Raw genomic sequence first — 25,940 nt, 5'->3', positions numbered from 1 at the left:
AGTCCTAGAGAGGGGACTCACTGGAGGAGACTGGTTTGATGGGATATAGTGAATTTTAGTGCCGTCTCAGGAGACGGCTGTGCACAATCCTGCCAGGTTAGGGCTGTTTATGCAGCTCACTTCGAACTGCACAGCACTGGCTCCCCAGAGCCCACAGTGCTGGATTCTTACCTGCATGTTCTGCCTTGACGTGCTTCTTGTGAGCAGCAGTGCTGGAGAAGGTTTTGTCACAGGAGCTGCACTGCAGTGAGGAGAACTTGGAAGAGCGGTGATTCTGAGCTGCAAAGACATCAGGGTGATGGGTCCGGTTGTGATACCATAACCCTGACAATTGCTGTAAAGATAGAAAGCAAACCATGTTACGATGGCAAAGCTGTCCCACAGGGTAATGTGACAGCAACAGGCTGTGGTCATAAGGCCACATGGATACAGCAGCTGTGCGCCGTGGGAAGAGACACAGCAAACTGTACTGCTCATCTGATCTGATCCCAACCCACCCTGTGCCACTCAGCACAGTTGATACTTTGCTTGTGTTACTGTAACTCATTTACATCAGCAGTACAGCATCCTGAGTGGGGCTTAGAAAGCATGTGAGCTCTACTAACAAAATTCATCCCACAGCCTCTGAAAAGCCCAGCACGACTCGTTCTCTCCCATCCTCCTCACTACAGGCCCATTTGGCGCTAAATTTTCATACCTGCTGCTTCACTAGGGAGCCATTTGCAAAATGGGGAATTCTATTCTAACGGATCTTAGCAGCCAAGAAGGCTAGAAACTTTATATTGAAGCCAAAGCTCAGATTCTGGGGAGTCCAGGGCAGGAATTTATCTAGATCTTTGCAACTGGCACATTTTCAGAGCCTACAGATTTCTATTGTCCTTGTTTGTACGCCTCCCTTCTTTCTACTGGTCACAAGACTACCCCTGCTCTGAACAACGAGTCGTCTTGTTCCTTTTGCAATGGAGGCATTGCCCTGTGTGAGTGTCTAATTGCACACTGTCAGTGAGTGGTTTCTCTGAAAAGCAACATGCAATGGGGTATGCTGGAGGGGTGGGATAACACGTGCATTAGGGTACTTGGGATGTTGGGGTAACATGTGCACTGAGCCCAGCCCACCTGATAGGCTTTGTCACAAATCTCACAGCTGAATGGCTTCCCTCCAACATGGGTCACCATGTGGCGCTCCAGGAGGGATGGAGCACTGAAGACTTTCCCACAGGTAGTGCAGGGATGGTACTCCCTGGAGTGGGCCTCATGAATGTGCTTGCGATGCTCCTGCAGGGTGGGGAAGCTCATCCGACATTTCTTACAATCATACGGATCCTCAATATCTGCTCCCACAAAGAGGTGGTGAAAAGCGGGGGGGGGGGAGGGGGTGAGGAGAGAGGAAGACAGACAGATCAAGAAGAAAAGAAATGAGAAGAGGCAGAAGAAAGAGGGGAGCAAGAGAGGAAAAGAAATGCTAGTTATTTCCAGGCAATAGCAAACATTTGAGTTTTAGGATCTTTGCAGGTAAGTACTATTCCCCTCTTTCTTCCCCCGTCACTTACAGTGATGAAGATTCCCAGTTGGTTCTTTGGAGCCCCACTTTCCCTTGGCCTGTGTTGTTAGACGGTGCTGTTGTTTCCTTGAGAAGATCCCACCCCTACCTCCACCATGTAAAGCTTAACAGCCTTTTCCTTTCCAGGAGGGAAAGTACCATCATGGAAGCACCAGTGAAAGACCAGACTGCAGTCCTTCATATCGCCCATGAAGCTCCAGGACACCAGGACTGCCCCTTGCATTGCCTGGCAGAGCAAGGACTGCTGTGGTCTGGAACATCAAGCACTTGAACATGGCATTGCCCCTTCATCTCTGCCTCTCAGTCACATTCTGATGGCCATTTGTTTAAGGAGCTCCAACAGCTCTGTTCTGCCTTATGGGAAGGACTCTATTTGAGGCATGGCAGGGCTCAGATACTCACTGTGGAAGGTGCGCAGATGGATGGAGAGCCCATTAGCCTGCCTGAATCCTTTCCCACACTCCCTGCAGACATATGGCTTATCTCCGGTGTGAGTCCTCACATGACGAGACAGCTCAATGGACTGGGCGAATACCGCATCACAGTACTGGCAGGCATACATCTTCCCTGCAGTGAGAGCCAAGATCAGAGGCTGGAACTTCTCCAGCTGGCCCTGACAAGGGGGACAGAATTTCTGGACATCATAAGCTCACTTCTCAGGAAAGGAGGCTGGAGGTTACGGAACACAAAAGCTCTCATGTGAGCAAGGTGTCGGTTCCAAGACAAACTTCCAGACAAAAGCAGTCCTTCCCAAAGACGCTGGCATCAGAACCACAAAACCTTGTGTGCAAAAGGTGAGCTCTCTCTGACTATAAACACAGACAATACCATACGTGCAGCTACAGTGCAGACCATTTAACTACTAGCTGTTCTGTAGACACAGTTTTATTATTGTAAAACATCTATGCTGTGCCACAAGTTTGCAATGTGCTTCACAAACATAGCAACACGTTCTCTGCTCAGAGGAGCTTACAAGCTTCCACGAGACAAGGAAACACACCCAAGGCAGCAGTCTGTCAGGGATGGTCTAGAAAATACTTAGTCCTGCCATGAATGCAGGGGACTGGATTAGATGACTGCTCGAGGTCCCTTCCAGTCCTATGATTCTATGATTCTGTGAGGGAGGATGTAGGAAGCATTGATGAGTAGAGTGAGGTGGAATATTTCTACTGAAACATTTTCCAGCCTAACGTGCAATTTCCTTGAAATTTAAATGTTTTGGAAAAACAGTTTGATTTTTATATTTTTCAGTGACAAAAATTAAAATGAAGCAACATTTTTTCATTTAATTTAATTTTTCAAAACCTTCCAAAAATGGGTTTTGATTTTGGGGGTTCCCCTCACCTTCTCCCCATTTCCTACTTTTTGTACCTTTTTTCCAGAAGGGAAAAAGAGGAAGGAAGCTTTTTCTTTGTTTTTTTTAAGAAGAGAGACAGAGAAAAAAGGAATAATTTTTTTTTTTTTTAAAAAGCAGGAACTTTTTCAGTTTTCGAAAACCAAAATGGAAACGTGTTGTGTTTGGATTTGTTATCAAAATGTACCATGGGAAAATCTATTGCAGAGAAGAGGGGAAGGCAGGCTGCTTTCATAGATGAGGCCAGAAGAGATAACTATACTAGTCTGACCTCCTGCAAAGCATGGGCCATAGAACTTCCATGAATTCAATCGTGTTTGAAACAGTGAGATTGGAGGCAGAGAGGGCATCAGGCAGGCAAGGACAGCAGGGCTGTTCCAGGCAGAGATGGAAGTGCTTAGAAGGTATAAAGCTCAGAAAAGGAGGAAGAGACAAAAGGGGAAGAGAGGGGCAGAGGCCTGGGACGAGAATGGGGGGGGGGGTGCAGTGGAGGAGGAGAAAGAAACAGGGACTAGGTGGGGACAACAGTATGTGCTGCCTTCCAGGCAAGGTCTTGGAGCTTGTATGGGAGACTGTAGAAGTCAGAATGCCAACCCAGGGATTCCAGGAGTGGGTACTGAGGTCAGAGGAGTTTCACAGCTGTGGCTGGGACAGACTAGAGAAGCAGGACAGCCAGCAATAATCAAGGCAAGAGATGACCCAGGTGGGGATTGGGGTTTCAGCAGTGGGGATGGAGAGGAAAGGGCAGGTTTACCAGACAGGGAGAAGCATTGATTCAGCGAAGGACTCAATGTAGGGCTGAGGGGAGGAGTCAATAGACACTGGAGCTGTGGGCCCAGAAGACAGGAAGGGCAGTGGACACAGAGAACAAAGGCAGAGAGAGGGAACACAGGAAGGTCTGTTTCAGAGACAGAGTGAGATGGTAGCTGGGCAGTGACAGGGTGATGTTAGAGGCAGCTGGAGCTGGGGAATGATCTGCATCAACTGCTAATGTGAGTAGCTGAAACCATTGTCAGCAGATAAGGTTAGAGAAAGGCAGGCAGTCAGGGAGACAGGCACCAGCCAAGGACAAAAGCAGAGGAGCCATTACCAGGGAGGCTGAGGCAACAACCCACCAGCAAGGCAGGAGCAGTAGAGGTAGCCAGGCGTGGATGGATGAAGCCATGACCCCTCACATATGTAAATACTAATATCCCATTCTGCAGCCAGGGCACCTATAGTGCGGCCCTGTGCTTTAACTGCCAGGCCATGCTCCTCCTCTAAGCATACACAAAGGCACACAGGCCCTGGGGCACAACAGGGACACAATGACTCCAGCAGGCTCACCCTCAGAGTGCTTCTTCTTCGTGTGATAGGCCAGGGCGGAGGCCTGTGTAAAGGTCATGAGGCAGTGCTTGCACATGAAGGGGCGGTCTCCGGTGTGCAGCCGCAGATGGTTCTTCAGGGTGGAGTTGGCCGCAAACTTGGCACCACACTCTTCACAGGAGAAGGGCTTCTCGTCAAAGTGCTCCGTTAGCTTATGGTACTGCATTCCTGGGGGTAGGAGACCAAGGGCAGCAGTTAATGCCCGGCACAAAGGTATTTTGTACAAAAGCAATACCCCATCCCAGCCGTGACACCAGGTGACTGCCTAACTTCACATCCAAGGAGCTGATTTTCTTAGCAGCCAGCAGTCCCACACTGCTTCCCTAGCTGCCACTTGCTGATAAGAGGAAAGAATGACATGGCAGTGAACTCCTTCTTCCCATAGAGCAGTGTTACCCCATCCACCACGCTGAGAGCAGGGAGGCTTGGGGTAAGGGGAAAAAGAACCCAGAGCACTGAGAAGCTTTGGCCCTTTTCTTACCACCAGCTGAAGAACTGAACAGGCCATCTTGCAGTGCAATTATTTCTGGAGGCCTTTTTAAATTGCCAGCAGCCCCACTTTTCCGACATAAGCTTCATGCAATGGTGGAAAAAACAATCACGCAAGAAGCTGGGGCAATCAGCAGGGCAGGTGAAATGAATTGAACTGCATTTCCCTCTCCACAGTGCAGTTCAGAGCTTCTCAATCTCCCCTAGAGTCCCCAGTGCATAAGTGAGGAAAGGGGCTCTGATTTCAGGCTATCTAATGTGTTGTCATTATGGCCATTACCCTGGTATCTAAGCACCTCTTCCCCGGCTGCTTGTGGAATCTCTCCCAGGTCTAATCCTACCTGAGGCATGAGCAAATTCTCTTCCACAGATGTCACATGTCACTGGGAGCCGCTTCTTCTTCTTTTTGGCTGTCCCTGCAGCTCCAGGCCCTCCGTGGGCTTCCAGCTGATGCTTTTCCAGCTCCTTCTTGGAGGTCTTGATCTCACTGCACTCTTTACACTGCACTTGCTTCCCCTTGGCCACACGACACCGCTTTATGTGCACCTTCAGACGGCAGTAGAAATGGAAGCTCTTATCACAGGCCTTGCAGACAAAGTTCTTCTTGGAGGGAGCTTTCTCTTGGGGCTCCTTCTGCTCCTTGGCGCTTGCACCCCCAGCCTTCTCCTCCTCCTTGTCCATAGCTTCAATCTGGGATTCACTGTTCACCTTCCATTTCCTGATTCCAGCCTTCTCCCCACTTCCTTCGGTCAGGAGCCCTGTGTGCACAACTCCCATTTCAGTGCTTACTGACAATTCCAGGTTCTGGCCTTCCTCACCCCATGCCTACTAAGAGGTGTGAATGGATGCCTGAATGTGTACAGAACATGGTCACATCCAAATGGCAGCACTTCACATTCACTTTGTGAAGGTCGCAATGACAATATCAGGTGCAAGGAAGTGGAGCATCAGGCCTGAATTTCTCTGTCAAAAATGCCAATATCTACAGAGGGTTGGATAAAGCGACAGAGCACCTGGGCAGAATTTCAAAAGAACTCAGCTCTCATTTCAACACCAATGAGAATAACCAGAGCTGCAGGGAACTCAGCACTTCTGAAACTGCCTCCTACTCACATGAGTGAAATTACTGTGTGGTAAAGATTTGCAGGTTTGAGGCCTTTGTTATGATGGCATCCTAGTGGCACCAGAGATAAGGCAGCATTGAATTTTCCATTTAAAGTGAATACAGATCCCTTAATTGAACAGGGTAAGTCCCAGGAATCCCTCTCCATCATAGCCTGTTTCTAAGAGGACACACTAACGCTCTGGGGTGCTTCATGCTCTTCTGGGAAGACCGCTACTGGATTTAAAATCACTCATTAGTGCCCCCTTTCCAGAGATTCTAACAATTTTTCAAGCCCCAGCAACAGCACAATCCCAAAAGGCACAAACTGGAAAATGTACACCAGACTCCAGCCTACAGGAACCCCCCCTGTGGTAATCAGTGTGGGGGAGGCAATACAAATATAAACAGTTATTTGGCTTCTTCATTATAGGTAGAATTCTGCAAATCTGTGGCCATGGAAACTAGTGCAGAATTCAGCCCTTGCCACAGCACGGTTCTCAGGAACTCCAGGCTGCATTTTTGAAAGTATGTTTCTAACTTTTGTGGTTATGGAGTGAACCTTGCAAATGTAAACTGAGTGTAACCAATGCAGTGTTGTCACCCTGAGTTTGTAGGCAGCCTGAAAAACAGCTGAGGGACGTTAAATACCCATGCATTTTAATGCATCATTAACTCTGAAACCTAAAGATGTCACTCTGTGGCATACTGAAAATGTAGAGAGTGTAAAATAAACTCTAAGATAAGCCTCCAGTTCACCCTCCCTTGCCAAGACAGCACCATCCATATCTCACCTCTTCCATTTCAGCCCCACTAAAGTTCCACTCTACTCCCCTCCCACAGACCAAATCTACTCCCCTGACACCAGCACAGGAAGCTTTTCCCACTCACAGCATTGAGGCTCCCTGTAGCCTTCAGCACCTTAAATCATCTTAAATAGGTTTTTGTGATTAGACAATACACACTCTTTTGGATATGCTACAGAGAACATTCTCTAAGATATGAGCGGCAAGGAACTTGGGACTTAAGATGTTCCCAGGCCCTGGCTGACTGATACGGCATCCTGGGTGAAAATCCTGACCCTACTGAAGTCAGTGGGAGTTTTGCCATTGACTTCACTGTGACCAGGATTTCACCCCCTGAATTGAACTTGCCATTGAGCTGCAATACTTATTATAGTACATAAACTACCCAAAGAATGCACAGGATGTGTATATGAGGCAGGTGCGTAAGGAAGACTCTTAGAGCCCACCTCCTGTAATCTAGGTCACTGCTTGTAAGACACCAGCAGTCGAATGTATATAGACAAGCACTCAATGAAGAAGAAATGATTTCTCAAATTACAGGAACTGTAGTTCCTCAAGACTGGTTGTTCAAATATATTCCATAACCTGCCCTTCTTCCTGCTACTGCGAGGTCTGATTAAGCCTGGACTCTGTATTGGTGAAGGAACTGAGGGGCAGGTGGGGTCACCCTGCCCTTTTGCCCTTGGTTGGGAGCACCTGGACACTTAGTCCCCCAACAGCCACCTTTGGCCAACAGGTGCTGAATTCGATTGCACCAAACACTGGAATAGATGTGAACAACACATCTCAAAGAACCACCATTGCTGTAAACTAAGCAGGAAACCCCCCTGTTTTCTGAGGTGCTCTGAGCAACCCCACATCCAGATACCTCAACAATGATTACAGGATAGACCAACCAGAACGAGCATCAGATCTTGGTGCTTCCACCATTGAGTAAAGCTGGTTGCTGCCGGACATATTTCTAGTATCAGAACACTTCTCAAAGAAGCGACAGAAGCTGCGTGTGCTCTAGCAGAGCGCACTGTCACTCTCACTGGTGGGTCTATGCGGGCTAAGAATAAGTAGAAATCGAGTTAGGAAGTCTCTGTGTTGAAATGGCCTGACCTTTCATCTGCATAAGCTATGAACAGACTGGGGAATACCCTCAATGCCTTAGTTTTATCAGTGTAAAAGGAGCACTCTGCGAACAGCTAGGGTGTGACACTTAGGTTTGCCTTTGTTTGAATGTGGTTTTGGGGAAAACACAGGTCATGTATAACCTGGTTTAGGTGGAAGTCAGAAACTATGTTCGGTATAAATTTTGGATGATGTCTTGAGGACACCCTGTCATTATTAAAAATCATATGTGGGGGCCCTGTCATTAGTACTTTTATCATCCTTACCTTCTGATGTTATTGCTACTAGAACATCTGTTCTGGTAGAAAGATGAAACAAGAAACATATAGCTGGTGGCTCAGAAGGTGGGCCCATAACCCTGCCAGTATAATAATTAGATCCCTAGCATGGGAAAGTTTTCTGTATGGAGGCTATACCCTCATACGGCCTTTTAGGAACACCTAGTCACCGTAGGGTCTGAAAAGGTGGAATACCCCTGAACTGTAGGGTGGAAAGGTGAGATGGTTGCTAGGTGGACTTTCAGAGAGCTTATCAATGACAGTAGGACTGCAGGATGCCTGGTATCAGAAGCAGAGATGGCAATAACTGGCATTATTGTGTCGAGATAGTGAATCTTTTACACTTGGCAGAGTAAGTCTCAGAGTCCTTTCTACTGTGGAGGAGAACATTTTGTATCTCAGCTGAAGAGATTCTCTGTGCTGATGTATGCCAGCCAGTATCCATGCTATGACAGACAGGGAATGTGAATCTGGATGGAGGATCTGTCCATCTGTTTGAGATATCATATCTGTATTGGAGTTTGGACGGGTCTGAGAATCAGAACAGCCTCAGCCATGCTGGCACTACCATGATCATTCTGGCTGTATGCAGCCTGCTCACTTTGAATCAATGGAACTAGAGGGTAAGCATACGTACAATAGGGCCAAATTAAGAATACACTGGGAAAAACAGCCTGAATGTTCAAACAACCACTAAACTGCATAGTCCTTGTGCTATAGGGTTGTAATATCACTACAGACTTGTGCTGGACAATACCGTTATCTTAGGTCAACCTATGAGATGGCTAATATATTTACAATATGAACACAGAAACGTACATGGATCCAGTATCATGTGAACAGCCAGGGCTGAGATAGCTCCACATGAAAGTAAACCAGTGAACATGCAATGCAGCTAACAAACAGCCTGAGTGTTTCCTGAGCAAAAGCCTAGCCCATGAAATCACATATAAAGGTAGTGGGTGAATCACTGAAGTTAGAGATGGTCGACACCTATTAAGCCAACCAATCCATGTCCCTGCTAATGTAGGAATGCCCTTGCAGTACATTTCCTAGTACTAGGGGACATGCATGAATCCACTAGGATCCCAAGCACACCTTTAGTGAATGCCCCATTCTAATAGTACAATACAGGGGTTGGGCAGGCAACAATTCCATGCTGTGATCTCACATTAAACCACACACAGCTCCAATTACCAGAGACTGGTGTAAGCGAACTGGAGTGGTACCTGCAGGTTTCTTACCCACATGCCCCAGCTCCTGCATCACTGGTTGTAGGCCTGGGAAAGACTCATGAACAGTGCATAACAGCTGACAGATCTTGATGGCAGGTACAGACTTCTCCTGTGCAGCGCTCAGAGCTGCTTTCAAGGAGGCCTCTGAACTCTCCTTCTGAGAAGAAATACTCAGTAGCTAAAGAAACACAAGAGAGAAGAAGTAGTCACATGGCAGACGATGTTTTTTTCATTCCTGTAATTGCTTTAGCTTGGTTTAGACCCCTGTATGAGAAACAGAAGAACATGCCTTTCGCCACAGAGCTCAGAACATAAGAACAGTCATACTGGGTCAGACCAATGGTCCATCTAGCCCAGTAACTCATTTCTGACAGCAGCAAGCGCCAGATACTTCAGAGGGAATGAACAAGCCAGGCCAATTTTGAGTGATCCATCCAGTCATCCAGTCCCAGCTTCGGGAAACTGAAAATTTGGGGATGCACAGAGCATGGGGTTGCATCCCTGACCATCTTGGCTAATAGCCATCAATAGACCTATCATGCATGAACTTCTGTAATTCTTTTTTGAACCCAGTTATACTTTTGGCCTTCATAACATCATCTCCAGGCAACAAGTTCATGACAGTGAGTTGTGTGAAGAAGTACCTTCTCTTGTTTGTTTTAAACCTGCTGCCTATTCATTTCATTCAGTGACCCTAAGTTGTGTTATGTGAAGGGGTAAAGAATACTTGAAATAACAACCCTTTCTCCAGACCATTCATGATTTTATAGACTTCTATCAGATCCCTCAGTCGTCTCTTTTCTAAAATGAGCAGTCCCAGTCTTTTTAATCTTTCCTCCTATGGAAGCTGTTCCGCACCCCTCATTGTTTTCATAGCCCTTCTCTGCTTTTCCAATTCTAATTTATCTTTTTTGAGGCGAGACAACAAGAACTGCACACAATATTCAAGATGCGTGTGTACCATGAATTTATACAGTGGCATTATTATGTTTTCTTTCTTATTATCTGTCTCTTTCCTAATGGTTCCGAACAGTGTTCGCTTTTTTGACTGTCGCTGCATATTGAGCAGACGTTTTCAGAGAACTATCCACGATGACTCCAAGATTGCTTTCTTGAGTGGTAACAGCTAAGTTAGACCCCATCATTTCGTATGTATAGTTTGGATTATTTTTTTCCAATTACTTTGCACTTTCCAACACTGAATTTCATCTGCCATTTTGTCACCCAGTCAAGTGAGATCCCTTTGTAACTCTTTGCAGTCAGCTTTGGACTTAACTATCTTCAGTAGTTTAGTATTGTCTGCAAATTTTGTTCAGCCCTTTTTCCACATCATCATTTATGAATATGCTGAATAGCATGTGTCAGTACAGATCCTTGTTGCCAAGAAGGCCAATGGCATTTTGGGATGTATAAGTAGGGGCATTGCCAGCAGATCGAGGGACATGATCGTTCCCCTCTATTCGACATTGGTGAGGCCCCATCTGGAGTACTGTATCCAGTTTTGGGCCCCACGCCACAAGAAGGATGTGAAGAAATTGGAAAGCATCCAACGGAGGGCAACAAAAATGATTAGGGCACTGGAACACATGACTTCTGAGGAGAGGCTGAGGGAACTGGGATTGTTTAGTCTGCGGAAGAGAAGAATGAGGGGGGATTTGATAGCTGCTTTCAACTACCTGAAAGGGGGTTCCAAAGAGGATGGAGCTAGACTGTTCTCAGTGGTAGTAGATGACAGAACGAGGAGTAATGGTCTCAAGTTGCAGTGGGGGAGGTTTAGGCTGGATATTACGAAAAACTTTTTCACTAGGAGGGTGGTGAAGCACTGGAATGCGTTACATAGGGAGGTGGTGGAATCTCCTTCCTTGGAGGTTTTTAAGGTCAGGCTTGACAAAGCCCTGGCTGGGATGATTTAGTTGGGGATTGGTCCTGCTTTGAGCAGGGGGTGGGACTAGATGACCTCCTGAGATCCCTTCCAACCCTGATATTCTATGATTCTATGATCCTTGGAGTACCCTGCTATTTACCTCTCTTCATTGTGAAAACTGCCCATTTATTTCTACTCTTGGCTTCCTATTTTTTAACCAGTTACTGATCCAAACCTTCCCTCTTATCGCATGACGGCTTACTTTGCTTAAGAGCCTTTGGTGAGGGTCCTTGTCAAAGGCTTTCTGAAAATCAAACTACACTACATCCACTGTATCAGCCTTATGTACATGCTTGTTGACTCCCTCAAATAATTCTAATAGATTGGTGAAGCATGATTTCCCTTTACAAAAGCCACGTTCCCGCTTTCCCACATATTGTGTTCATTGGCGCGTCCAATAATTCTGTTCTTTACTATCGTTTTAATCAATTTGTCTGGTACAGAAGTCAGGCTCCCTGGCCTGTAATTGCCAGGATTGCCCCTGAAGCCTTTTTTAAAAATAGGTGTTACATTAGCTATCCTCCAGTCATCTGGAACAGAGGCTGATTTCAATGATAGGTTACATACCACAGTTAGTAGTTTTGCAATTTCATATTTGAGTTCCTTCAAAACTTTTGGGTGAATACCATCTGGTCCTGGTGACTTATTACTGTTAAATTTATTAATTTGTTCCAAAACCTCCTCTATTGCTGACTTTCCTTTGGCACATATTGTGTTTTACTTAGTTTATAACTCTGCACCAGCTGAAAGGGCTTCTGGGGATTTAAAAAAAGAAAAGGTTACATGATTTCAATTTGCTGCTTTTGGACTGAGCCAACCTAGCACTGCTGCTCCAAGGAAGTGGGGACCATTTCAATCCCCAATAGCTCACTTTCCTTGAGGGTAATGACATGGTTAGCTAACTGGTAACTCCAGCCTTTCATTGGGAGATAGCATTGATGTGCTGTGATTTATAGGACATTAAAGTCATCATTCCGATGGCCTTTGGGTGTTTCCCTCCCCTTCAACTCTGACCCCATGCCACTATACCCACTGTAGCTCTTCTTCGCCATAGAAGCATTAACTGTGTATGAGATAAGCAACAGCATGGGAAGAGTTGAGGATGTTACTAGGGAGTTTGCATCAGGTCAAGGCTTGAGAGAACTTTCCATTTTAACAAATATTTACAGTCAGTCTAAATAACACCAAATCCTCAGAGAGGCTGCAACACCAATTAGAAGAGCAGAGCTGATCAGCTGAAGGCTGCTCTGTGAATAAATTTCACCCACCAGCCAGCCACTGAGGAGCCCAGCAGATGCTTTTGCCTCTTTTAGTTCTACAGGCTCGATGTGGCATAGTCTCCCTTTCCTAGAGGTGAATGCCAAGGTGGGCTCGCCAACATTACAAGACAGCTAAAATCCACCAAGTCATAGCAACAGCCATATCATTCTCAGCATGTCCCCTATGAATACTTCACTTGTTTGACAGGCAGTCTGGAGGCTGCTGACCTACAGGACAGTCCACACCATGCTAGTTGACAGCTGTGCTTTCCCTAAGGCATCTATGCCACTTTGCAGAGATGAGCTGGTACTGTACGGCAGGGCACCCACATTTTGCTCAAATGAGGGCCTATTGGTAACTTCCAGGAGCCAGAGCTGCATGCATACCTTGCATAAAATGTCTGTCAACCCCTCATTCTCAGAGAAGGGTAGCTCCGAGAACACAGATGCCAGTATGCCATGTTCTACTCTGATCTAAGTGGTTTCAACTTGAATCAGGATGGAACATTTCAAGCTAGGAGCCGTCAATATCATGGAATGTACATTGCATTAAAGCAGAGGACAGCTGTGGGCCACCTTACCACCCCATCAGTACCTCTTTCACTGCCTCTGTGAGGCCCACTTCTCCTGGAGCCAAGCCCTCCAGTCCAGCTCTCTGCTTGATGGCCTCCGTGATCAGCTTGCTGTGTCTCAGTATTATCTCGATGGCTGTACTTTCACTGGTGGCCACTGAAGGAAAAGAATATATTAAGAATGGAGGGGGTTCCTGCAGGCTCTTATCTCTATTCACCCCATTTCAGATAGGGGCACCTCCCCTCAGTGGGAACGCTTCCCTTTGAGAGCTGGGGGAGGGTCAAGGACTAAGGTGAAGACTTTGGTGGCATTAGTTATGGCTGTGAAAACACCATTCAACAACTAATCCAATTAGAAATAAAGCAGGAGTAACAGTGTTCAATGCTTGTCCACTTTGGAGCGTGGGGTGAGAAGAACAGGTTTCGTGATTCTTTTGAAGGAATTTCTTTAAAGAAACACAGTCAACTTAAACAATCATCACACTTCTCTTTGAGTGCATCCTGCCTGCTTTTGTAACCAGCAGTGCCTAAGATTGCTGTAGTGGAACAAATTAGAGGATAAATATATTTTCTCTAGTTTTTCCAGTGTGTTTACCTGGTACATTTAACAGCAGTTTGTGTACAGTCAGCTTCACTCTTTCCCAACATTGCGAGTCAGCCAGCTGAGCGCCACTCTTGTTTGTGTGAGATTATTATTCAGTAAGTGGGGAAAGAAAAGCATTTTAAAGTAGAAAAATGTAATTATAGTTGGCAGGGAAACTCTGAGGCAGAAATAAGTTCTAGAGGGTCAGGCAGTGGACCTGTACCAGCTGTGGCCTTGGAGTTACCATTAGCTTATGTTTTCAAACTGATAGGGTTTCAGTTTGATGGTACCTCTTGAATTCTTTCAAATCAGTTTTTTACTGAAGGTGCTAACCAGGTGCAGGGAGGTGACAGACTTGCATTTTCGTTACCTGGCAGGACACCAGGGAGGGGGAACTGAGTCAGGGAAAGACAAACACCCTCCCCAGGCCCCAAAAGCTTTGCTGATTTCTAGAGACAAATGCTGCGCTGTTTGAAAGAGTTTAGTAAATATCAGTTCTCCAGTCCTGCTGTGTCCCCTTATTTCTCATTTCAATGAGCAATATGCTACACGATTCTAGCAATGCATAACACCACATGAAAAGCTGTTCTGGTGTTTCCGGCTCCAACTATAAAGAGTGGGTGCTGGAAGTCATACAAGTAAGATGGCTTTCACCATTTTTCCAGCCACGTTGGGGGGTGACCCAAGGGATTCAGACACACAGCCAAACCTCTAGATGCTTATCTGAACTCTGAAGCATTTAGTCACCACTTCACAGGATTGTGGTGAGAACTGTTGTACATCTCTACATCTGCAGCAGGGGGGAGTGCAGGAAGTGAGAAGATCTGGTGGGATCTGAGAGGAAAGCACCTCTAAAGCATAGGAGGAAAGTAGACTGAGTGAGATTTGTTGTTGACTGCGGGAGGGAGGCTCTGTAGATAATCCATTTCTGATGTCTGCGGGGATGAGGGGGAGACGGATGGGTGGGAACAATGAGAAAGGCACCTCAGGGAGGATCTGGTGGGATCTAGAAGGAAAGCATCTTTGTCCAGAATACAACATCACTACCTGTTTGGAAGAAAAACTCTGCATCGGGTTCCTTCCGGATTTCCTCAATGAGCAGGTTCAGAGGAAGCTCTGCCTCTCGCACTGCCAGCAGCAGCTGCCAAACAGCAGTCACCGACACAGTTTGTTCTTCCAGTGCTGCAGATACGAGTGAGCTGAAACCACTCGAGTCAGTCTCCCTCTTCACAATCTGTTCCATTACCTTCAAGAAACAGGCACCAAGACACTAAGAGGAACTTCTATGAATCTGCCACAGACTAGCCAACTAGCCATCTGCCTGCTGGAGATCTGGACGCGCATTTTGATACTGCCCTGCTGCGACCTATACCAGGAATATGTGTCATGTGACCAAAATGCTTGAGCCATGCAGCAGCTAATGTGCAGCCAGACTGGGTACTTACAGGAGTACCAGTGTGCGATGAGACATGCCAGCACCAAGAGAAACTGAAGCCATTCCCTTGGCTGTGGAGTGAGTAGTTGCTATTTGGCAACTTTTAGCTCCATGAATCCATCTTTTGCTGTGTTTTGCTGCACCTGGTGAAAGCTAACAAGACATTAACCCAACTTCTGCAATAAAAAAACCCACATCGTGTTGCACTGATGAATGAAATAATCAGGTCCTCTTTAGCCTTCCACATACAAATCAGGGTTTAGGACACCATACTCTAGTCAAATATGAAGACAGACAATCCTCTCACCTCTCTTTCTCCAGGAGCTAAGTTTTGTGCAGCTGAGATCCCTCGCAGCAGCATCTGTGTGTCCATGAAGAGCTCTGCAAAGTTTTCTTGGTATCGTTTCAGTAACTGGGTCCCATAATCCTCTGGGGTCCTTCTGGCTGAATGCAAATGAAAACAACAGTTCAATATGTTGTGCCTTTCTGATGCTCAGAGCTAAGGGGATAAAGCAGACAGGGGACCACACTGGCACACTAGGTTACTGCAGTAGCCTTTCATTTGGAAGACCTGGGTCCAAATCCAAGCACAGGATGCAAGGTAAAAATAGGTTTCAGTTCTAATCACTAAGGATCTGTAAACTGAAAATTGAAGGAAGCACAGATTCTCCTCACAAGAGCCTTGGAGGCCAGGGGGTTGCAGGACAGGTCTGAGGTGTCTTGGTAGTACTGTGCTATGAATATCAGAGTTAGATACTCCAGTCAGGATGGAGTGTTACTGGCAGAGCCCCGGGGATCAGAAGGAATGGATGGCAGCAGGTGTGAGGTGCACTGCACTGGCTGAGCTGTGTAACAGAAGTTTGCAGTGTCCACCTGCCCTTTAGTGAGGTCTAGCCAAAGGCTATTAGCCATTCAGTTGTCTGAGCTCTAAACTTATCCATATAAAAGGAGACATTATAAACTGTACAGTGTGTGTATACACATAAAAGTCTCCTGGCTGCAGATAGATATTCCTAGTCTATTCAAAGCATCAGTCACAGTCCTCCTAGTTCAGAAGATCAAAGGCTCAGCTTCTTAAACAGACCTTATAGTCCAGCATATGAAGACAATATTGTGAGACGATCCTTCACAGTTTCTCCTTTCGATTCCCCTGTAGTTAGAAGGTTCCATTGCTGACTTTTAGTTGTCGTTAGATTGAGGGCGCCTATGGTCTATAAGTCACAGACTGTGAGTAACTCTTCAGGTGTGTACAAGTAATATATAAATACACTACACCATTTCCCAAACAACCACATGGCCAAGATAATCTGGGTCAGGGTAGGCGGGGTTATCTTTGATGAGAATATTTAGGGGAAAGTAAAGCAAATTGTGGATTGCAAAACAGCAGCCAAAAAACAAACAAACAAAAAAACCCCAATGCCTCTTCTGAAGACCTGAGAAATGAGGAACCTAGAATGCCACATTCCACTGTAGGCACAGCAACACCAGAACGTAGTTGAAAACTTGAGTGAATCAGGAAAGAGCACCAATGAGATTCAGATGCTGAAGGAAGGAATGAGTTACAATTACAGAGCTATTGGGCTTTTGGGGAATAGATAGAGAGTCTCAAAGAATTGGAAATGTACACACTGTAAAGAGAGAGCACAACTCTTTAGGGTGGTGAAAGGGGGCAATGGGAATTAATGGATGAAATTAAGAAAAGGAAGATTCAGAGTGAACATCAGAAAAAACTTCCTGCCAGTGAATTAAATGAGACAGTGGCCTGGTCTCCCAAGCAAAGCGGTGAAAGCCTCATTGCCCAATCTAGCGTTAAATGTAGCATCCTGGAGCTGTAAGGAACAATCCTGCACTGAGCAGGGAGCTGGGCTAAGAACTAGTAGGTTTTTTTCTCATATTTAATGTTTAAGATTTCATTAAACAAACATTAATTCTTAGAATTGATTCCAAATCTTGTAATCATGTCTAGCCCTGAAAATGCATGCACACTTAGTATGAGTCACTTAAACTCTGTTCATAGCAATAAGGTACATTTCACATCACAGTAATACTCTACCAAATCCAGAGCTGTTCAATTTGACACACAGTGCATAAAATCATAGAATCATAGAATATAAGGGTTGGAAGGGACCCCAGAAGGTCATCTAGTCCAACCCCCTGCTCGAAGCAGGACCAATTCCCAGTTAAATCATCCCAGCCAGGGCTTTGTCAAGCCTGACCTTAAAAACCTCTAAGGAAGGAGATTCTACCACCTCCCTAGGTAACGCATTCCAGTGTTTCACCACCCTCTTAGTGAAAAAGTTTTTCCTAATATCCAATCTAAACCTCCCCCACTGCAGCTTGAGACCATTACTCCTCGTTCTGTCATCTGATACCATTGAGAACAGTCTAGAGCCATCCTCTTTGGAACCCCCTTTCAGGTAGTTGAAAGCAGCTATCAAATCCCCCCTCATTCTTCTCTTCTGCAGGCTAAACAATCCCAGCTCCCTCAGCCTCTCCTCATAACTCATGTGTTCCAGACCCCTAATCATTTTTGTTGCCCTTCGCTGGACTCTCTCCAATTTATCCACATCCTTCTTAAAGTGTGGGGCCCAAAACTGGACACAGTACTCCAGATGAGGCCTCACCAATGTCGAATAGAGGGGAACGATCACGTCCCTCGATCTGCTCGCTATGCCCCTACTTATACAATATGCAGTACGGTATCAGTGGACTCTCCCACGCTCTTTATTTCCATGGTAAAGAACTGTGCTTCTATTTATTCCAATTTCAATTCCAGAATATGCAACTCATGTAATGAAGGAATGCTCCTCGCTGGAATGGGTATTACCATTAGATAATTAACCATATTCGTAGACTGATGTTTCAAGGGAAGCAATGGTGCTCAACAAATGATGAGGTAAACTGTCTGCCTGGAATGTTTGTCACAGAGGGATTTCTCGGTATTATGAGCACAAATTTGCTTTCTATTAAACTTTCATTTACATTTCACTGCATTTCAATTTAGTTTTTAATTTTTAAGTGGCTTCAGCACTGATGAAAGATGCTGGCCTATTTGAAGTCCAGGAGGGAGGACCTAGGCCCACACAGGATAGAAGGTCCAACCCCACTCAAATGAGGGATGGTCCTCAGAGCTCAAAAAACAGAGCTGCTGTGGCCAGGGAGAGGCACCCTTCCCCCAGCCCTGAGCTGCTGCAGCGAGAGTGGACTGGGGGAAGTCCTCTCTCCCCGCTGCAACCTGCATCCCAAACCCCTCATCTCTGCCCCTCCCAGAGCCTTCAATGCCAGCCACAGCCCTTGCCCCCCCTACACCCCAACCCTCTGCCCTAGCCTTGAGCCCCCTCCTGTACCCCAATTCCCCTACCCCACTGTACCCCAACCCTCTGCCGCACCTTGAGCCCCCTCCCACACTCTGAACCCCTCGACCCCACCCCGCCACACATCTCCTCCATATTGGTGCACATAACAAAAAATTCATTTCACACATGGATCTAAGAAATTAGATGGAACATTGCTGAGGAGGAGGTGCGGTGACTCAGTGCAGCCATGGACAGGGAGTGCCTAAATAGAGAAGGTGCAACCAGAACCTCAGCTGGAGGTTATAGAGGAGCCAGAATAGGGGCTGCACTGGGCACACTGGAGGTAGGCATCTGCCAGGGTCTCCTGTGTGGGATTGAATGCCTTGGAGCCTGAAATCTTTCACAGAAATGACTATAAATGCATTCATAGTGGTTATTTGGGAGTTACACTCTTTTCTCCCCAATGCTGTGGTGATCCATACTTTCGTGGTCTCGAGCTGCAATTACACTTTGACACTGCCCAGCAACCTAATCCAAACTGCAGCTGTGGCAAAACACAGCAGCACAATTACTCAAGGACTTTGCATTCAACAGATATTAATGCAGACTCAAGGACTCCAGCAGCAGCCATCACATAGGGACTGCTTCAAAGGTCTCATTACTACCACACACTATGCTTAAACACAGTAACAGTGCCAGTCTATGTGACAGCCCTAGGTCCTGTCCCTGGGAAAGAACTACTGACTCTCCCATGTTACTATATCGACATTTACCTGTGACACAGGAAAGCCCCTCCCTTTTAACTTGCTCTGTGACACATCTGTGAGACCCTCCTGGGTAAGGCCAAACACCAATTCTAGATTAGATTATTAGAGCTGGATTTTCATAGGGCTACATTATAAATTTACAAAACAAACTGTATAAATGCCAACTAAACACTGCAGGATTGCAGCCATTAACGGAAAGAGCTCCAAGGGAGGGCCTGGATTCAGTGTGGGAACCTATATTTCATATGGTCATTCATGATGTGGAAGGTGTAACTGTTTTAAGTGTCCCATCTGCTGCAGAGGTTATAGCTTTGCCCACTCTCCAGCTCTGGTTCTCTCCTTAGTCCTGTAAATTATATCTAGCTCTCTGATTAAACCTTGTAAGATCCTGAGAGAGATCTCAGGGACACCCATCAGCTCTGGGAGACTGTAGGGCTTATATGTTCTGCAGAACCAAAGAGACTCCTGTGGAATTTAGTGGGTCAGATTCTCAGCTGGCATCTGATTTCAATGGATATACACAAACTGAAAATCTAGCCCACAATCTCCACATGAGTCCCAAGCCATGGGGAAAGGCACTCAAAACCAGCCTTCTGAAAGAAAGCTAGTCACATCCTGCGCTCTGGAGAGAGACTCATTTTCCTCAGCAGTGAGATTGGCTAACATGAAATACTGGGCATGAAAGGCGATGTTTGTGCTTGAATGCTTTGGTATCTGTGAGATTTTGGTATCTGCTTTTCTCACATAAGGGGACACCTGTACGAGCAGCCAAATATGCCACTAATACATCAGTGCATCGAACAGTGGAGTTTGGCAATTTTGCCTATAAAAGGAACACTGTATGCAACCTTAGGTTTGTCGCAGATACCAGTGCTGTTATGTTCATGTGATTAACTAAAAAGCTTATTTGTAATTAGATACTGGACAGAAACACACTTGTATTTAACAGATTAGCTTTAAATCATTATATTTAAATTTCACCAAGAAGCAGTTATGGGCTTGCATATGGTAACACTTGCTCTGTATCATAACATGGGCCTGGGGAGGGACAGACCATTGTCACTGGCAAGGTCCTCTTATCCCATTGTTCTTTCACTCATCTGGTGTTTTGTGAAAATAGTCTCCATTTCTGCTTTTATAAAAGTAAGCTTTCAGAAGTGCACTGAAGTCCAGACAAACATCCAAACTTTCTGGCCATTATCTGAACACTTTGAAGATTTCACAGACTCACGGATTCTAAGGGAAGAAGGGGTCACTGTGATCATCCAGTCTGATCTCCTGTGTAACACAAGCCACAGAACTGCCCCACAATAATTCCTAGAGCAGATCTTCTAGGATAACATCCAATCTTGAGTTAAAAATTGCCAGTGATGAGAATTTGCCTTGGTAAATTGTTCCAGTGGCTAATTCCCTCACTGTTAAAAATTTACATCTCTTATTTCCAGTCTCATTTTGTCTAACTTCAACTTCCAGGCACTGGATTGTGTTATACCCTTCTCTGACAGATTGCAGAAGCCATTATCAAATATTTGCTCCCCATGTAGGTGCTTATAGACTGTGATCAAGTCACCCCTTAGCTTTTCTTTGTTGAGCTAAATCCATTAATACCTGTGCCATCAGACACAACTGCTGCTGCCACCAAATTGTCTAGCAGAAGGTGCAGATCAGGGAATGATGCTTTTACAGCCCCAAGGAGTTTTACCAAGCTCTCAGCTTTCAGGGTCTTCTCTTCCACCACCTTCCTGAGCAGACTCTCCATTGCCTCCCTGTGGGAGCTGCCTTCACAGCAATCCAGAATCACCTGAAGGAACAAGCAAACAACCAGTTATGAGAAATTCTTAATGACTTTTATGTCTGAATGACTCAAGATGGCCTAAAATGGCATAAGATTACACAATGCTCTATTAGTTTTGTATAATCTTTTTACACTTTTTCTTGTATTGCACCTACTGTATCCATTGCTTCAGTATTTCACATCATACTCTGAAGTATTTATAAGGTGCCTGTAACTTTGGTTTATAAGCACACTATATGTGACTGACATTTGTCAACCAGAAAAATAGGTTGTGAAGAAACACGTCTGGAGGATAAAGACTGAACTGGGGAAGGTGGTCTCTGGCTGAAAGAGACTTCCAACCTGTGTATGGAAGATCTGTAACCTGTTTGTATTATCTATCAGGATGAGACACTGCTTGATTCAAATCCTGTCTAGTTTATAGAACTCAGATTGCAATTTTACTTTTATTTCTTATGTAACCAACTTTGATCTGTACGCTTTATTATTTATAATCACTTACAATCTGTCTTTCTATAGTTAATAAACCTGTTTTATATATTACCTAAAACAGTGCTTTTTGGTTGAAGAGCTTAGGAAATCCGCTCAGATTGTAAGGGCTGGTGGACGTCCACTTTCCTTTGTGGAAGTGGCAGATTGAGTAATAAACTTACATTGTTCAGGCTTCTGACCAGGGCAAGATGGTACAGCCCTGGGGCGTCAGGCTGGGAAGCTGCGGGGAATTGGCTGGAGTCTCTCTACTGCTGTTGTGTAAGTGCAGTACCTGGAAAGGTTTGCAGCTTGTCACAGCATCACAGTATGAGAGGGAGCCCCGGTTGGTGGCACAGACTGCTCAGTGGCACCCAGTTCCAGATGGCACCTCGGGGAACCCGTCACATAGGTATATGTAGTTTATTGACCTCCCTCTATGCACAAGGTCAGATCATAGAATCATAAAATATCAGGGTTGGAAGGGACCTCAGGAGGTCATCTAGTCCAACCCCCTGCTCAAAGCAGGACCAATCCCCAAATTTTGCCCCAGATCCCTAAGTGGCCCCCCTCAAGGATTGAACTCACAACCCTAGGTTTAGCAGGCCAATGCTCAAACCACTGAGCTATCCCTCCCCCCAGTGGGATTATGTTTTCCCACTGAACCTGGCAGTTAGAGTTGGTCAAAAAATGGAAAAAACATTTTTGACAAAGAATTTCAATGTTATTTTCATTCTGCAGGTTCCAAAAAGATTGTTGATTTATTCAAAATAAATTTCCTTTTAAAAATTTTTTTGGTTTTAGTTTTTTTTGTTTGTTTTTTCAGTTTTTTTTTCTTTTTTTTGCTCCTGGAAAATGGGTGGAAGGGAGAGAAAAAACTTATTATTTTAATAAATATCTTATTTGTTAACAGTGATTTATTTATATGACCCAGCCATGGACCATCCCTTATGCATGGTATAACAAATACTTAGCACAAGATTAAAAACACACTCTGAATACAAGATTGCACTTCTCGAATACAGGCAGTAGCAGAAGAGATGGTCTTTTCACAAGGAATAACAGATACCACATTCCAAACACAGGCTAGCATGGACACTATGCAAGAAAACCCTTTACAAACAGCAGACTCTACATTGCTCTGCTGTCAGCAAATAGTTGTGAAACCCACTGGAAAAGTGTGTTTCATCTCCTTCTGCTACTGCTACCAATTACTCTGTTAGCTCAAGTTGTAGATCTGTGCTGTGACTGTAAAGGGTCCAGACCCTGCTAATGACACAGCCTGGGGGTCAGCATGGTTCTACATGATGGAATTTGCATTTTTTCAATCTGTTTTTTAAATTAGGAAACTGCATCAAAAAGTTACGTTAAAAGAATATTAGGATTGAAAAGTCAAGCTCTCACAAGCTAGGAAATGCCACAGTTAAGGTTGCACATGCAACCTTAATCCAGCCCCCTTGTCTGTATGCATTATGATAGCTTTTAATTACAAGATCACATACTATTGTTTCCATGGGACCCCTGCCTCATTCAATGCACAGGATGGAACTGCTCTTGGGGTGAATCAGCATTGTGGGGGAAAAAAAAAAAAGAAGAGAGAGTTACTCACCTTTTGCATAAACATAGGTTCTTTGAGATCTGTGTCCGTGTGGGTGCTCCACTTTAGGTGTTTGTGTGCCCCGACCTCATAATTGGAGATTTATGGTAGCAGTGCCCGGTTGAGTCACACATGCGTGGTCCCCATCTCGCACCACTTCAGAAGGCTAATTGGCGCCATGCGACCAACCCCCTCTCTGTTCCTTCTCTACTACAGAGCACTAGTGTGAAACTCCGAAGTACAGGGGAAGAGGGAGGGTAGTGGAGCACCCACAGGGGGACACATCTTGAAGAACTTATGTTACTGCACAAGGTGAGTAACTTTCTCTTCTTCTTCTTCTGCCCTCCGGTAGGTGGAAGGGGCTTCAGAGTTGAAGTCATAGCAGATGAGAGTACAGAGAGTCCAAACAGGGTAGCGGAGGTTGCATGTTGTTCTAAAGCATAATGTTGAGTAAATGCATGGACTGAGGCCCAGGTTGTAGTCTTACAGATTTCTGTAATGGGAACATTGTTAAGGAATGCTCTGGGGGTTGATAAGGCCATGGTGGAATGAATGAGAATCCCCAAATGGGGTTGTTGGACATGCTGATGGTAACAGTTTTATGCAATTCGAAATCCATTTGGATAGCTTCTGTGTGGATATGGCATTCCCTTTCGATCGTTCAGTGATTGAAATAAACAGTTTTGGAGACTTACAAAAGGCTTTTGTTTTGTCTACGTAGAAGGCTATTGCCCTGCGTACATCCAAGGTATGTAGTCTGGACTGCCATCTAGCCTCGTGGGGCTTGGGGTAGAATATCGGTAGGTGGATAGGTTGATTGAGGTGAAAAGATGAGGCAATTTTAGGCAAAATCTTACGAGGGAAACTATCTTTGAAAAAGACTGTGTATGGTGGGTCTGCCATGAGAGCGCCCAATTCTCCCATCCATTTGGCAGATGTAATAGCCATAAGAAAAGATGCAACAAAAAGCATGTCATCCTGCGTTCAAATGGAGGGCAGGTGAGTATTTGAAGGACTAGATTAGATTAAGGTCCCATTGTGGGGTAACTTTTCTCACTTCAGGGTAGAAGTTGTTGAAGCCTTTGAGGAACCTTTTGGTGAGCGGGTGAGCAAATATAGATAATTCGTCTACCTTGTCGTGAAACGCTGTGATAGCGGAGAGATGCACTGCAATCAAGCTCATGGAAAGAACCAACTTTTTAAGTTGTAATAAGTAGTCCAGTATTAGTGGCAAAGGGGCTGAAATTGCTGCAGTTCATTTTTGTTGGCGCCATGCATCAAATTGTTTCCATTTGTATAGGTAGGTGGTGCGGGTGTTTGTTCTGCAGCTATGTAGCGAAGTGTTTTGTACTTCATTCAAACACCTTATTTCAGATCCCTTCAGCCACTGAGTAGCCACGCTTTGAGATGGAGTCTTTGGGGATCCGGATGAAGAATGTGACCTGTGTTCTGAGACAGAAGACGAGGCAGAAGCGGGAGTGTCTGTGGTGGGCATACCGAGAGTTTGAGAAGGTAAGGGTACAAAGTTTGGCAAGGCCATATGCGGGCTAATCAGAATTACCCTGGTGTTTTCATGTCTGATCTTGTGGCTCACCGGGGTTAGGAGGAGGGCTGGGGGAAACGCGTGTCGATTCATAGATATTAAGGTCAGAAGGGACAATTATGATAATCTAGTCTGACCTCCTCCACAATGCAGGCCACCAAATCCCACGCACCCACTCCTGCAATAAACCGCTCACCTATGTCTGAGCTATTGAAGTCCTCAAATCATGGTTTAAGGACTTCAAGGTGCAGAGAATCCTCCAGCAAGTGACCTGTGCCCCATACTGCAGAGGAAGGCGAAAAACCCCCAGGGCCTCTTCCAATCTGCCCTGGAGGAAAATTCCTTCCCAACCCCAAATATGGCGATCAGCTGAACCCTGAGCATGTGGGCAAGATTCACCAGCCAGATACCCAGGAAAGAATTCTCTGTAGTAACTCAGATCCCACCCCTTCTAACATCCCATCACAGGCCATTGGTCCTATTTATCATGAATAGTTAAAGATCAATTAATTGCCAAAATCATGTTATCAAATTATGTAAAGGAGAGGAGCTTTCCACTTCACAAGGAAGCGTTACCCAGAAAGCGGTGACCGAGTCCTGCCTTGGAGCAGAACAGTGGGCATTTGGTGTTTTGTGCCATTGTAATCAGGTCTATCATAGGGAATCCCCAATTCTTGAAGATGTTCTGGAGAACGTGTGTGTCCAGTTCCCACTTGTGGTCCTGGAAGAAATTCCTGCTTCATGTATCTGCCATAGTGTTCTGGCAGCCAGGTAGATATTGTGCTGTAATGTGGATATTGTGTCTGATGCACCACTGCCAGAGTCTTATGGCTTCTACACAGAGGGAGTGTGATTGTGCTCCCCCTTGTCTGTTTATATAAAACATGCAAGCCACATTGTCCGTGAGGATCTGTATGGTCTTGCCTTTGATGATCAATAAGAACTGGGAGCAAGCATTGCGAACACTTCTCCGTTCTAGAAGATTTATGTGCAGAAGAATTTGCATTGGGGACCAGTGGCCCTGGATAGAATGCGGGTGTAAATGTGCTCCCCAGCCCAGAAGTGAAGAATCTATCGTGATGGTCATCATTGGGGGAGTTTGTGTGAATGGCATACCTAGGCAGACATTGTCTGGTTGAGTCCACCAGAGTAGAGACTCTTTTACCTTGTTTGATATTGTGAGGCACTTGTTTATATTGTATCTGTGGAGGACATAAGCCAATTGGAACCAGGCTTGTGGGCACCTCATGTGGAGTCTTGCATGCCTGACGACATACGTTGTGGAGGCCATGTGGCCTAGTAGTTGCAGGCATGTCTTGGCAGTGACTTGAGGACTGATTTGTACCATGGAAATCAGGTGGGTTAAGGTGAGGAATTGTTGTTGTGGTAGAGAGG

At 45.5% G+C, this 25,940-nt stretch overlaps 1 protein-coding gene across 7 annotated transcripts in view; it reads right to left on the bottom strand.

Annotated features, from left to right (window-relative positions):
• The window catches only part of ZBTB40 (zinc finger and BTB domain containing 40), a 72,885-nt gene that overhangs the window by 9,273 nt on the left and 37,672 nt on the right, over nt 1-25,940 (bottom strand). For 4 of the 7 annotated variants that reach the window (XM_075121225.1, XM_075121226.1, XM_075121227.1 and 1 more), the window contains 10 exons: nt 20,751-20,943; nt 15,387-15,523; nt 14,692-14,890; nt 13,085-13,218; nt 9,301-9,484; nt 5,111-5,527; nt 4,242-4,448; nt 1,964-2,128; nt 1,117-1,331; nt 172-334 (listed from right to left, as the gene is read on the bottom strand). In XM_075121225.1, the coding sequence (XP_074977326.1) occupies nt 172-334; nt 1,117-1,331; nt 1,964-2,128; nt 4,242-4,448; nt 5,111-5,527; nt 9,301-9,484; nt 13,085-13,218; nt 14,692-14,890; nt 15,387-15,523; nt 20,751-20,943 (2,014 nt within the window). The remainder of the gene's footprint in view (nt 1-171; nt 335-1,116; nt 1,332-1,963; nt 2,129-4,241; nt 4,449-5,110; nt 5,528-9,300; nt 9,485-13,084; nt 13,219-14,691; nt 14,891-15,386; nt 15,524-20,750; nt 20,944-25,940) is intronic. The other 3 variants (XM_048824890.2, XM_048824892.2, XM_048824894.2) reach the window with 2 other exon arrangements.

The sequence above is a fragment of the Caretta caretta genome, chromosome 18, assembly GCF_965140235.1.
Source record: "Caretta caretta isolate rCarCar2 chromosome 18, rCarCar1.hap1, whole genome shotgun sequence".
Classification (NCBI taxonomy): Eukaryota; Metazoa; Chordata; order Testudines; family Cheloniidae; genus Caretta; species Caretta caretta.
Note: the sequence above shows the minus strand (reverse complement) of the source record. Positions and strands in the feature narration are given on the sequence as shown.